The sequence below is a fragment of the Mytilus californianus genome, unplaced genomic scaffold, assembly GCF_021869535.1.
Source record: "Mytilus californianus isolate M0D057914Y unplaced genomic scaffold, xbMytCali1.0.p SCAF_10, whole genome shotgun sequence".
NCBI lineage: Eukaryota > Metazoa > Mollusca > Bivalvia > Mytilida > Mytilidae > Mytilus > Mytilus californianus.
The window spans coordinates 29,440,365-29,455,893 of record NW_026262582.1 but is presented as its reverse complement, the minus strand read 5'-3'; the positions used below and the strand labels follow the sequence as shown (position 1 = coordinate 29,455,893).

The window sequence follows — 15,529 nt, the reverse complement described above, 5'->3', positions numbered from 1 at the left end:
CTTTATCGTTCGGGAAAAAACGTTTAAAGACTCAGACTAACAGGTGCCCTATAAGCTTCCACTAATATACTGGTATACTGACCCTCACGATTTCAAAATGCACGTATGTTTCGTATAGTCCTCAAAAGTTATAGAACCACTGTCTTCGTACCCTTAATTGTCGACTCTTGTCAATTATTTAACTCTCTGAAAGCTAAAATATATGTCATTCAGAGTTGGGTGCGTTCGCTCCCAATACACTTTCGCACCCTACATGTTTGTCCATTTGTCCGTTCGCCCCATAGGTCCGTTCACACCCTATTTTTAATCAAATTCCAGTTGAATTAATAGATATTTTTTATGTGTATACAAAATATATATATTTTGCTGAATAAAAATTGGGAATTATTATAAGAATTTTTTTTTTATCAATTTGATGATCATGATTAGTTATTAAATGTTAATATTGTATGATTACTGTTATTTGGTGGGTTACACTAAAGACCTGAACGTGGACCTGAAAAGACCTGAATGGTATGAGGCGCCGTTTTACTATTTATTCCTTATTTCTTGATATCAAAAAATTGAATTCCTGATATCAAAAAATGATTTTTTGATATCAGGAATTCAATTTTTTGATATAAAAAATTGCCTTTTTTGATATCAAGAATTCGATTTCTTGATATCAGAAAATAATCTTTATTTCTTGAAATCAGAAATTCGATTTTTGATATCAAAAAATCATTTTTTGATATCAAGAAATCCATTTTCTGATATCAAAAAATAGATTTTCTGATATCAAATATTACTGACGATATTTTGATATCAAGAAATACATTTTCTGATATCAAAAAATGATTTTTTGATATCAAAAATTCGCGAATTCCTGATATCAAAAAATGATTTTTTAATATCAGAAAATAAGAAAAAAATCAACGATTGCTCCCTGTGTGTCAATAAAAGCATCAACGTTCACCAATGAGCCCTTACATTAAGTCTGGTGTTTCGGTCGTGTAATATATAATTATACGAAAGCATATATCAGAGTTCGACTTCATCGGTCTTAATATAAGAAGTTTTTTTTGTGTTTCACATATTTATTATTTTAAGGTTTATAGTCAACAATTGTAAGTTCTCGCTTCTTTTATAAGCAATTATTGGTTTCCTCTGAAACAGATTTGTGCAGTCAGGTTTTTGCAAATATCAAGCCCCAGTGTTTTGTTCATCTTGTTTTTATATTTTTTTCCCGTTGTTTATGTTGAGGATTTAGTAAGTAAGTTAGTTCTGTTAAGTTTAAAAATAAGGAGATGTGGTATGATAGCCCATGAGACAACTAGCCACCAAAGTTCAAATGAAGTTGATGTAAGCAATTATAAGCAACCGTACGGCCTTCAACAATGAGAAAAACCCATACCATATAGTCGCCTATAAAAGGCCCCAATATGAAAAAGAAATAAACAACTCAATTTAGAAAGCTAAAGGCCTATATGATTTATAACAAAACAATTTACGTAAAACAAATAAAGGGAGACATCATTCGTAAATATAAATCAACATGCAGACTTCTTTACAAGGCACAAAAATGTCGGCATTCACCTCAAAATCTAACCAAACCTTTAAACAGACTTATTCGGAAAGGATATACCAGTAGTTACGGTACTGTTGTCAATTAGTCATTAATGATTGCTTATTTTGGTATTAATATTGATTCACTCATAGGGTCTTTGCATCGGAAATAAACACATTTATTCTAAAACCAGTTGTGGGCATGATACGGTTTATATTCTATGATGGTATGATACTAAACTCATAACGGGAGGGATTGTACTGGATTTTCTTATGATGATGAAGACATAATCTTTCAATCAGTTTAATTGAGGTCTGGAGCTGGCATGTCAGTAACTGCTAGTAGTCCTTTGTTCATTTATGTATCATTGTCATTTTGCTTAGTTTATTTTGTTACCTATTCTGACATCGGACTCGGACTTCTTTTAAACTGAGTTTTACTGTGCGTATTGCTATGTTTTTCTTTATTCTACATTGGCTAGAGGTATAGGGGGAGGGTTGAGATCTCACAAAACATGTCTAACCCCGCCGCATTTTTTCGCCTGTCCCAAGTCAGGAGCCTCTGGCCTTTGTTTGTCTTGTATGTTTTTTAATTTTAGTTCATTGATATGTTTTGGAGTTTAGTGTGACGTCCATTTTCACTGAACTAGTACACAATTTTGTTTAGGGTCCAGCTGAGGACCACCTCCGGGTGCGGGATTTTCTCGCTGCGTTGAAGACCCATTGGTGGCCTTCGGCTGTTTTCTGCTCTTTGATCGGGTTGTTTTCTCTTTGACATATTCCCCCCCATTTCCATTCTCAATTCTATGAACCAAGACAATGCACGAAACTGCAGGCTCCGGACTTGGAACAGACACATAAAGAATCTGGCGGGATTAAACATGTTTGAGCGCTCAACTCTCCCCTTAACCTGGAACACTGGTGTTACATTACAACATAGTGTAAGAACAAACGTGGCAGGGTAACAAATACAAAAAGACACAAATTACAGATGTGATAGTGACAACTAGTTCAAAGCCAACAACAACATAAAAAAAATGCATGTCTTGTATTTTCAAAAGATTTGTCTATTTCGTCTTTTTACGAGACTGCTAGTATTTCTTATGAACCGCGTCTTCCATAAACCTTTTAAATACATATGAGCTTTTTCTGTGAAGTAATGAAACGTTTCAGTAGGTTGGATGTACGTTTTCATCTCTAAAATACCTTCATTTTGGAAAAGTTTGTCTTTATATTGAAAGGATTGTCAAGAAATTTTCACTTCATTTTGAGAAAAGTTAGTAGGGTATACATTTCGACTCTTCAAAATTCAAGAGTCTATCCTAAATTGAGGTAAATTATATGGTCTTCCAAATACCGTTTCGATTCCTAACATCACTGAAGAGATATTAATTGTCGAAATCCGGATATGGTGTACAAATTTTTGCACCTCATGTTTGTGGTATACCATCTTTTCCGCAAGTTTATTGTTTTCTGTTTGGTATTAAATTAATAATTAAGATCAATTTTGTTACATCTTGTGATCCGTTTATTTGGCAATCGCCAATGGCAGTCAGCAGGGCTTAAGAACATCCGTTGTTCGACCTGTTAGTCAAATGCGTATTGTTAAAATATACTTTTTCACTTTTTTGATCTTTTGGAAAATGTTGTTTGTGCTGTATTTAGACCCCTCTACCAAGAAATTTGTTTTGCATGCACACGTATAAAAATTGCGGTTTTTATCCAACGCAATCATAGGTTTGAACGTTGTTTTCAATTTAGACTTGTTTATGCATTGTATTAGATATATAAGGCGAAAAGATCGTGTATATCGCCTGTTGAACCTGAATATATTATCGAGCCATCGTATCTAAATCTTGAAAACATTTTCCAGTATGTAGTAAATTCTTAGGTCGACATATCCCGCCAATTCGGATTGTACGACACAAGAGTAAATATGTTTTATTTAGGAATAATTTTAAAAAATCTTCCATATATTGTCTTTTAGTGCATGGGTCTTGAATTTCGTAATAAGTTTGATCAAACTGAAGATTAGTGTAAATATTTTTTTTGCTTCAAATATTGTTATTAAATAGCAGTTTTCCGGAGACTTTGAAGTCTTATTCATGTTTATAAAACTTGAAGTGTATAAGCATTTTGTTTTTGTAACAAGGGACACAATGTCATCAATATAATGACCAATACCGTGTATAGTGGTACTCCACACTATAAAACAATTGGTCTACCGGGAACATTATTTCAGATATTTCCTGATGTTTGGCCTCATTGGTGAGCCTGAATGTCTTAAATGACACACAGGGAGCCATCATTCATTTATTTCTTATTTTCTGATATCAAAAAATCATTTTTTGATATCAGGAATTCGAATTCTTGATATCAAAAAATCATTTTTTGATATCAAAAAATCTATTTCTTGATATCAAAAAATCAAAAATATTTTCTGATATCAAAAATTCGAATTTCTGATATCAAAAAATCTATTTCCTGATATCAAAAAATGAATTTTTGATATCAGGAATTCGAATTATTGATATCAGAAAATATTCTTTATTTCTTGATATCAAGAAATCGATTTTCTGATATCAAAAAATAGAATTTTTGATATCAGAAAATCATTTTTTGATATCAGAAAATAGGTAATAAATAGTAAAACGGCACCTCATAGAATGGGACCTGAAAATATAAGACTCGATTTTAATATTCAAATGTACAATTACTTTTTTATTTTCCGATAGATTTTCTTCAAGATAGAATTTTATTAAAGGTAATGATCCACATTTTAGTAGAAATAAAATGTTTCAAATAAAAAACAAATTTTTGATGCCCAAACCCATACCTGTCAACTGACCCGGATCCTGCGGGTGTGACCCAAGATTTTCACAATTCTGAGAGGTCACCCGGGATACCCACCGGGTGACCAAATAACCCGTTTTTACCCGGATTCCTTAGCTTTCAGACTGATTTCGTAAGTGATTTTCCTTTGAAATGAATTCTTCCTGGACAAGATACCTGTGTAAACTCAAATCAAGTGACCCGATCATTTCAGTGCATGGCTTCACTTGACAGCTTTGGTGTCAAACATACTGTTAATTAACACCAATTACCTTAGCTTTAGGTCATAAATAATTTGTGTATTTCAAAGTTGTTTTAAAGACAACTTGAGTTACTTCCTTCTTTTGTCATCTCACAATATTCTCCTTAAACTTATGTGTTTTTTGTAAAAAGATTAAATCTGAAATGAATTGAATGCCAAAAACATATCAGAATAATACTTTTACTTATTTTTCTACCTTAGAACAATTAAAAAATAAAAATTTTGAAAATTACTTTTTTCATCTATACCTCTTTTAATAGTTTAACTTTATCTTTTTATATATTCGAATATCAACATTTGGTATGATACCGACCGTGCAAGGGCTGTAAAGCCAGTCAAGGTCGTTAAAAACTTCCATTTGTTGTTGGTATGATGATATGATTAAACCTGCACAAATGTATGCAATGAAGTTGAATTAAACCAATATAACATAAATCTATCAATGGCCTTCAAGTGCAATGAAGTAATATGTACAATTTTAAATTACTTAACCATGTGGATATGTTTTGGAAACTTTGAAAAAATTATGAGAAAAATGTCCCCTAAATACTGAAATTCAGCTCGAAAAAGTTTGTACGCGTTATGACCTGAGATTTCATTCTTCTATGCAGGTCATCACCTGCATTTTCATTGTCATAGGTTGACAGGTATGCTGAAACCTGAACGGACCTGAAAATGTATGGTCAGACTTATTCAAACTTCAATAACTTTTTAAATATTTAATGGAACTCCATCAACTTTAAGATTTTGTAAAATAAAAAAAATTAACATTTTGTTAAAATTAAAATTTAAATAATGAAAAATATGTTTTTGGTGACAAAACTCAGACCTGAACAGAGAATAAGAAACCTGAATCTGGGACTATTATACGTTAGTTTTATAGTTCCAGCCTGAATGGTTTTATAGAAGTTTATATAGATACAATTTAAACAAGTGAATTAGTTTGAATAATTTTCCATGGACAATCCTGTGTTCCCTTCAGGTTCAGGTTTCAACATCAACAATGTATTTGTTATTTAAAAATTTTCCTGTATGCATAAAATTAGTCTTTCCCTTCAATGTAATTTAATTGAGAATATAATCAATTAAAAAAATTAAAAAAAGTTCTGACAGTTTAAATACATCTAGCCGTATTTTTCAGGTCTTTTTATTTCCTGTTTTTGGAACTAAAAAAATATTTTTCAAAAAATTCTTTATCATTTTAATAAAATATTATACATTTTCACAAGGATTTGTATAGTACATGTACTATACAAATCCTTGATTTTCTATAACAAAATTCAAATTACAAGAAGATTGATTGAAAACTAAAACAGTTATACAGGGGCTTTCAATAACTTTTCAATGAACAGGCTGTTTACTAATTTGAAGTGGCTGACCTGAAAAGGGGGGTCAGGGGGGCTTGCCCCCCCGAAAATTTGTTTGACCTTACAATGAAAATGGTGCACTCTGACGCATTTTCACACTATTTACAAGTGCATAAAAAATGGGTTTACATAGGAATGTTATTTTATATTGCGTATTAAAATAAGACAAATAAAATTATATCAAAAATAATCTTAATTGTTATTGTATTGCCAGATTTCGCAAAAAGTAAGAAAGCAACGGAGGGTCAGCATAAACTATTAATACCAAGACTCCGTGTTGAAGGCCTTACATTGACCTATAATGGTTTACTTTTACAAATTGTGACTTGGATGGAGAGTTGTCTCAATGGCACTCATACCACATCTTCTCCTATTTATGTAAAGACCTACATGTATATATGTCATCTGCAAAATCTGACAATTTCAGTTTTGATCCAGAAAAGAAATATTTCCCTGCTTTCATGACATGCATGATATTCATGTATTCATGAATTAGGAAGAATATTCATGAATATTCCAGTTTTATTCATGGGTACTATTCCAGTGTCAAATGATTCATGAATAAGTGACTTAAATTGTTATTAAATATTATTATGAATTTGTATAAATTTTCGTCAATCACGCATGCACAACAACATGTATTCTTCAGTATTTAAGCCTTGTTGACCAAAAGAAGATGGATAAAAAAAGTCAAATACCTTCAGCAGACGGCATGATTATTTGGAATACACATACAGTTGTGTATGTGTATTGAACGCGTCACACAATTTCAAAACTTATTTATACTAAAAAATTAAAAATCTAAAAGGACACTTTTATACTGTATCAAGGATTTGTATAGTGAGAAAACTAAGGACTAAGCAATATAAACCTCGCCAAAATATTACTATCTGCAGCGGTGCTCTGGGAAGGTAAGCAGATCCTGCTCCACCTGTGGCATCAGTAAATGACACATGTTGATACTACTTAACAAGTGATTTGTTCAAGACTGGGATAACAGTAAATGTTTGTCATATTTAATAATAAATTCTGTTGTGCTTTTGGTCAGTTAAATTGTTTATCCCTGTTATATTCTGTATAACAATACTGTCATACTTTGAATCTTGGAAAACGAGTATAGCAACAAAAAATCACTTCTTTTAGCATGTTTAGTAAACTAATTTTACTTCTCATTTAAAATAAGGCAAATAACTTGCAATTTGATGTGACTGTCATACAAGTGAGAGGTTTAAATTAGTGCTATAAAACAAGGTTCAATCCACCATTTTCTACATAGGAAAATGCCTGTACCAAGTCAGGAATATGACAGTTGTTGTCCATTCGTTTGATGTGTTTGTGCTTTTGATTTTGCTATTTGATTAGGGACTTTTCGTTTTGAATTTTCCGCGGAGTTCAGTATTTTTGTGATTTAACTTTTTGCAATGAGAAAGCAACCATACATATTCTGAGTTTTGAATAAATGTATTATCACAGATAGACAATCTTTTACTTAGCTTGTACATGTTGTAAAGTGGAAATGTGTTTACCATGTTTACAAACAAATACTTTATTTGCCTATCAAGGTGACCAAAATGAGCAGAATAATTACAAAATAATTTTCAAACATAATATAAAAGAAATAGAGAAAATAATGCACTAAGAAATTACTGAATTTAAAGTAAACTTATCCATGTTATCAGACAGACCTGCTAACTAATTATATTTTGACTCATATTTTAATATGATCTAATATCTTTTATTTATTTTCAGATATGGTTGACATTTTGATATAAGAACATAAGAAATACCTTTCATGTGTGTGCATAACTTAATAAAGAAACGTGATGTGGAAGTGAAGTTTCAGAAAGTGATGTACGAGGATTCACAATTTGTTATAATTTAAAGATGGCCATTATGTATCAGAATATGTACGGCTGGATACTTGATCATTGGCAGCTGACTGCAGTCACTTTTAAAGATGTTAATTCTGAAGACGGTACTGTGACAGATTTCTCATACAAAAGGGACATGTTTGAAATTAATAGCCAATTTATCATGGATAGCGAGTTTGAAAGTAAAATCAGGGTACAGGAAAGGGTTGACCATACACATGTCAATCGTAAAAAGAGAAAGAGAAAAAGAAAATCCAATTTAAATGAAGGAGAAATTAAAGCTAAAACATATCATGATAAAATTATAGAAGTTATTTTACATGCCTATAAATCTTTACTCCATGGTTCTAAAGAAATGAAACTTTTTAACGATATTAGTAAATCATTAGATAATAATGTTGCTGCAAGGAAGATTGCATTGAACTCCGGACCAGGAGACAAACTGAGGGAATTGTGTTATACTGATATCAATGACCTTGAAACTGTGACTTTAAAACCTAATGGTGTTTATGATAATTTGTGTAATAAACTTGTGAAAAATTGTAGCAACTCTTCCATAAAAGTTGAAATTAAGGATGACTTTTACTTTTTACCTGCAGAATCTTCTTTCATTATGGGTGACACTGTTAATTTAAAATATTTTACTTCAATTTTAGGCAGAAATGAATTTGACTTTATTTTACTTGATCCACCATGGGAAAATAAGTCTGTAAAAAGAAAGAAACAATATTGGACATTGGATAATGAAGAATTATTTCAAATCCCAGTTCCTGAGTTATCTGCCCCTGGTTGTGTTATTGGTGTGTGGGTTACAAACAAAATGAAACATAAGGATTTTGTTATACAAGAGTTATTCCCCTTTTGGAATGTAGATTTTATAACAACTTGGTATTGGATTAAAGTAACAAAGTCTGGCAGTACAGTATTAGATATAATGTCTGAACATAAAAAACCATATGAAATTCTTATATTAGGAAAATGTAAACACACAGAAATAAAGAAAATATCTGACGAAAAGATATATGAAAAAGATAATAAGAAAAGTAACATTTGTAGAGATGTGAACTGCAAAGAAAACTCAAGTGAAAGGATAAGTTCTAAATCTGTAGAGGACTTGTGTAATGAGAGAACAATGTTACCTGCTTCGTTAAACAATGACAATCTACCGTTAGATATGACCATCCTGAGTGTGCCTAGTAGTATTCATTCTATGAAAATTCCATTACAAGATATCATGAAACCTTATCTACCAGAGAATCCCAAATGTTTGGAAATATTTGCCAGGAACTTGACTCCAGCTTGGTGTTGCTATGGTAATGAGGTGTTTAAACATCAGCATATGGATTACTTTGAAGGTTTTACCAAAGATACTAGAATTCCATTAGACTGTGATGTGAAATAAATAAATGTGTACCTTGTTTACCTGAGTCAATTCAAATGTTTATGTGCATTCTTTTCATGCTTTTATACATAGCATTTTATGTTCCATTTCCAAAATGATTTACCGGTATATGTAGATGAACCATGAATTCAAATGTTCAACGAATTACAAATTTTCTATATTCATTGTATGCAGAGATTCGCAAAACCATGAAATCAAATATCCATGAAAATGCAGGTATTCCTCAATCCATGAAAACTGATATCCACGAAATATATATGAATCCACAGTACTATTAGAAAAGGTACTAAACATATTGATATTATTTCTGTCATTGGAACCATTTTGAGTTATGAGTTCTGTTGGACCTACATGTACAGGTCTCCTCCTCTCCTGGAGGGAAGATGGTGTATTATCATGTCCGTCCGTCTGTCTTTTGTCCATCAGGTTTCCAAATGATAAATAAAGAGCAGCTTTATGAAAGTAGTTCAAATTTTAGTAGAATGTTTTGGACCACTATAAAGACAGGTTAAGTTTTATTTTTGTTGTTTTCAATATTACTACAGTCAGGGGTACTTACTTGTACAAGTTATTTTTAGTTACTAGAAGAAGTAAATATTAATATACTTATATAAGTAAATTTGTAAGATACTTATACAAGTGTATTTTATTTACTTGTATAGGCAAATTATTTTAATGGCTAAGTTATGTCCCTTAGACATTTAGATTTCTTTACTTATACAAGTAAAAAAGTATTACTATCTTTTTTTCTTGAATTTCTCAGGACTTCTTTGCTCTAATAGAATTTTTAATTGTCTGTCCTTTGCAGATGTCTTTACTACCGTAATCATTTAAGTGTAATTTCATGGACAATGATAATCTCATTTGTCTGTTATCTTCAAAACACTACTTATTTACAAGCCTCCAAGGGGCAGTTTTAGAAGGTCAGGCCAATTACTTAAGCTCTTGCGCAATTAGTTTCTTTGTTGAATTAATGAGACGAAACCTTGAACTCAAAACAAAAAATTATCAACTTACCAGAGATAAATTGTTTTAGGCATGTTTTTAGATTCCAAAACTTGAGAATTTAATCAGGGGCGGATACAGCCATTTTTGAAATGGAGGAGGGTTCCCAACCCAGGGTAGAGGGTTAAAATTGGTTCCAACCATATGTCCCCATAAAAATGTATTGATCGTCAATGTTGGAACCCCCACCCCCCTTTTGGATCCGTCACTGTTTATGGATTGTAATGAAAAAATACTTATACAAGAAATTTTTTTTAAAAAAAATTAAGGGGACATTATTCAAACCTTTCAAGAAAATATATGAATATAACAAATTTAATCATATAAGTATATTATCATGATTATTATTTACTTCTTGTATTCCAGAATAATGGCACTTAATTGTTGGAAAAATTCAAAATCTTTTGGTTTTCAGAAAATTAACATGATTAATTATAGAATAACTAATTGAAGAATTCAAATAGAGAAGAATATTCAACGAGTGACCGAACAACACATTAATTCACGAATGGGCATATATAGCGCATGAGTTAATTATCAGTATTGTTCAGTCACGAAATTTTTTATTGGGGGGGGTCAATTTTTTTCCCTCAAGATTTAAGAAATTGTCAATTTTTCAAAGAAAAATGGGGGTCACAATTTATTTTGCTAATTCTTTGTATATAGTCTGAAAACAGATACAAACAAGGAATTATTTGAATCTGGAATAATTTTGAATTCTAGAAAATCCATAAGAAATGTAAGATGAAAACTAACCTAACTAAAGAGGGTTAGCAATGCAGGCATGGCTAAGGTTAATTTTACTTCTCACTGATATTTCAGTATGAACTAGTTAGTTTTCATCATATATTTCTTATTAATTTTCCAGAATTCAAAATTATTCCAGATTTAAATAATTCCTTGTTTACACTTAATATTGCGCAACAGCACAGTACTAGTGTATTGCACAAAGCAAGAAATCTTCAATTGAATGTAAATTCAAATCATATAACCAATTTCCAGTTCTTTGACTACATTTATTCTGTGTCAGAAACCTATAATGTGTCAAATATTTAATTACAATCCAAATTCAAACCTGTAACAAGCTTGAATATTGTGTCCATTTTTGTCCCAACTGTTCAGGGTTGGACCTCTGCGGTCGTATCCAGCTGCACTCAGCGAAGCGGTTTATTCAAATTGATTTAAATTTAAATGGAATGTTTTGGGCCACCAAACACGGGTGAAGTTTGAGTTTCATCATTTTGATTGAAATTTTAATGGAATGATATGGATAACTAACAAAATCATGATTTCTCTGTTGCTGCGATCACTAGATCACCTAGTATCTAGTTATAATTATGATGGACTATTCTGACTTTTGCATGTTGAAAAGCATAGCAAATAGAAATCCTCTAAAAATGAAACTAGGTTTTTCTCTTCAACATGTTATACGAACACATATATCATCAAAGGTAGAAAATTTGCATACATATTCAAGAATTCTTCTAGAAGAGAGGCGAAAGATACCAGAGGGACATTCAAACTAATAAGTTGAAGAAATAAACTGACAACGCCATGACTAAAAAAGAAAAAGACCAAACGAAATAAGGACAAACATTAGTACACAAAACACAACAAAAGCTGAGCAACATGAACCCCACCAAAAATTACTGGTGATCTCAGGTGCTCCCGAAGGGTAAGTAGAAATGGCTATTTGTTAGTTGTTTTTGTGCATCATCACTGATTTATTTTAGCATAGAACAAGCCATTGATTTTCTCGTTTGAATTGTTTCAGTTTTTGTCATAAGTACTGTGATCTTTTATGGTTTACTAATGCTAATATTTATTAATAAGAGGGTCTGGATTATGGGTCCTTCTAGTCCGAGATTACTCTGACGTCCAACGGCTGTTTTGCCAGACAAGCTGGGGCCGTGGGACCCCAGCTTGTCTGGCAAAATAGCCGTTGGACGTCAGAGTAATCTCGGACTAGGGTCCTTCATGTCTTTATTTTTAATTTTTTGTAAATTATAACTCCCTAGATTCACCTTTTAAAATTTATATATATCTACTTGTGTGGGAAAATTTATAATATTTCATGGGAGTTTTGTCTAATGTGCAGCCTGTGACTTGGATGGAGAGTTGTCTCATTGGCACTCATACCACATATCTTCTTATATCTAGACACTATAATTTTGTTTCATCTTATTTGAGTAAATGAGATTTTTTTGAATTTTTTAAAGAGATGAACAAAAATTGTAAACTTAGAATATTACATATACGATTGAAACTTTCAACCTTCAAATGACTGCTTTTGACCAACTTCAGCAATTAACCTTATTAGATTAAATTAACACTATATACATATCATGCATCTTGGGCACCTTTTTGGATCTATCTTCATCATCGGGAATGATAAAACCTGAATATTTGAAAGTCAGTGATTTATAGATATGTAGAAACGTTAGGAGTTAAATGACTTAAGGGACATACAACGAATAGCCAAATTCATCCTTTTTAGCTCACCGGGGCCCGAAGGGCCCCATGTGAGCTTATGCCATCACTTGGCGTCCGTCGTCGTCGTCTGTCGTCGTAAACTATTTCAAAAATCTTCTCCTCTGAAACTACTGGGCCAAATACCTTCAAACTTTAATTAAATGTTCCTTAGGGTATCTAGTTTATAAATTGTATCTGAAGTTTTGATCCATCAACAAACATGGCCGCCATGGCTAAAAATAGAACATAGGGGTCAAATGCAGTTTTTGGCTTATATCTCAAAAACTAAAGCTTTTAGAGCAAATCTGTTACGGGGTAAAATTGTTCAATTGGTCAAGATCTATCAGCTCTGAAATTTTCAGACGAATCGAACAACCCATTGTTGGGTTGCTGCAACCGAATTGGTAGTTTTAACAACATTTTGCAGTTTTTTGTTATTATTTTGAATATTATTATAGATATATATATAAACTGTAAGCAGCAATAATGTTCAGCAAAGTAAGATCTACAAAAAAGTTAACATGACCATAATTGTCAATTGACCCCTTAAGGAGTTATTGCCCTTTAAAGACAATTTTACACAATTTGTTCATCAAGTTTGCTAACATTTAAAAATCTTCTCCTCTGAAACTACTGGGCCAAAATTACCTTCAAACTTTAACTAAATGTTACTTAGGGTATCTTGTTTCTAAATTGTATCCGAAGTTTGTATCCATCGACAAACATGGCCGCCATGGCTAAAAATAGAACATAAGGGTCAAATGCAGTTTTTGGCTTATATCTCAAAAACTAAATCTTTTATAGCAAATGTGACATGGGGTAAAATTGTTTAATTGGTCAAGATCTATCGGCCATGAAATTATCAGACGAATCGAACAACCCATTGTTGGGTTGCTGCCACCGAATTGGTAGTTTTAACAAAATTTTGCAGTTTTTTGTTATTATTTTGAATATTATTATAGATATATATAAACTGTAAGCAGCAATAATGTTCAGCAAAGTAAGATCTACAAAAAAGTTAATATGACCAAAATTGTCAATTGACCCCTTAAGGAGTTATTGCCCTTTAAAGACAATTTTACACAATTAGTTCTTCAAGTTTGCTAACATTTAAAAATCTTCTCCTCTGAAATACAGGTGAGCGATTCAGGCTCTTGAGAGCCTCTTGTTTCACTTGTCTCTGAAAAGCAGGTATATTAGATATTTTTTAAGATGCCTGTGCTTTTTAGTGTAAAGCTTAATATTTCAGATTGTAGCTAGAAGACCTGGCTGGTTTATACATTGTATGCATATACCTTATTCTACGAATAAATTTTCTGTCTGTCGTATGTCCATTGTCCATGACCTCATTTTAATGGTTAGGAATTGCTTAACAAATTTAGTTTTCTTTGTCATGTGATATACTCACTTATTATGAGCGATAGCTATATTTTATACATGTGATCCTTGCAAGGTCTACATGTCCGTCAGACAGGTTTCATCTGACCTTGACCTTATTCATTGGTCAATGTAGTTTTTGCAACTTTATTTGTTTCTCAGATATTATAAGCAATAGGTCAACTATATTTGATCAGAGACATATATATTTTTTAAATATCTTTTAAATGTACATATTTGATTATATTTTATTGATAAATATCTAAAGTCCATAAAGAGAAATATTCGATTTACATAAGGGTTTATTTTTGAGAGAATTACATCTCTTAATTTTTACTACTTTTAATTAATCACTTTCATGCTTTTAATGTTATCGAATGTTTGAATTTTTATTATATTAAACTCATAAAATTTGAATATCGAATCAACTGCTAGCAGCCGGTTGGATATTGAATATCGAATAACGAATAACGAACCGGCCGCGAACTTCACATGTACATTAAAAAATCAGTGTTCAAATTAACCCGAATAATCCAGTCGTTATATTACGATCACTACGATCACTCCAGAAAAGTAGTGGATAGAGGGCGCAGAATTATTCGAGTTATGTTCAAATACTTATACTGAATCTAGAAAAAAAACCCGTTAGAACATTTGTTACCGTGATCTGAGACTACTATATATAGTCTAAGCTGTAATTTGCTTATGTCGCCTGCGACGAAAGTTGCAAATGCGAGCCATAACACTTCTTCATCCTATAAAGTGAGAAACGGAACGAAACGGAACGAAATATAACGAAACGCAACGAAATATAAGGAAACGAGACGAAAAAGAAAATGACTTGAAGAAACGAAATACAACGAAATCAAAGCGAAATAATATATTTTTAGCCCAATAGGACTTAAGAATTCGACCCTTTAGGTTTATGCGATTGTGTGGTGCTCTTGATAGTTATCATTGTTACAAACATGTTAAACAGTATATCTAAGATGAGAGGAAATACCCCTATGATCTCTAATCAATGATTGCAAATTAATTGATTGTTTATTTAAAGACTGCATACTTTTCTACAACCCCGTGTGGACGTGCAGTACCAGATTTTGCAAGGGCTTCAGCCGGGTACATAAAAAGGGCTATTTTTTTTTTATTCAAACGTTATTTATACGCAAAATGGAGCCCAATGAAAAGGAAAAGGAAATGTGAGTACCATTATACATGTACATTTTAAGATTTATTTCGACAGTGCTTGTAGTTTAAGAAACAGAACTTAAAAACATTTTGATGTTTAGTCATTTCCATTTTCAGTAGCAAACTAACTGATATCTGATATCTTAATGACAAAATATACAATATTTCAGTAGCCCATATCAATATATACATATGCGAATAAAAAAAA

General features: G+C 31.8%; 1 protein-coding gene across 1 annotated transcript; it reads left to right on the top strand.

The window, feature by feature from the left end:
- Nucleotides 1-25: 25 nt before the first annotated feature.
- Nucleotides 26-9,299, top strand: LOC127717904 (N(6)-adenine-specific methyltransferase METTL4-like). Its single transcript, XM_052223765.1, has 2 exons — nucleotides 26-103; nucleotides 7,756-9,299. Exon 2 carries the CDS (start codon nucleotides 7,891-7,893, stop codon nucleotides 9,277-9,279), a length of 1,389 nt encoding a protein of 462 aa, XP_052079725.1. The 5' UTR covers nucleotides 26-103; nucleotides 7,756-7,890; the 3' UTR covers nucleotides 9,280-9,299.
- Nucleotides 9,300-15,529: the final 6,230 nt, after the last annotated feature.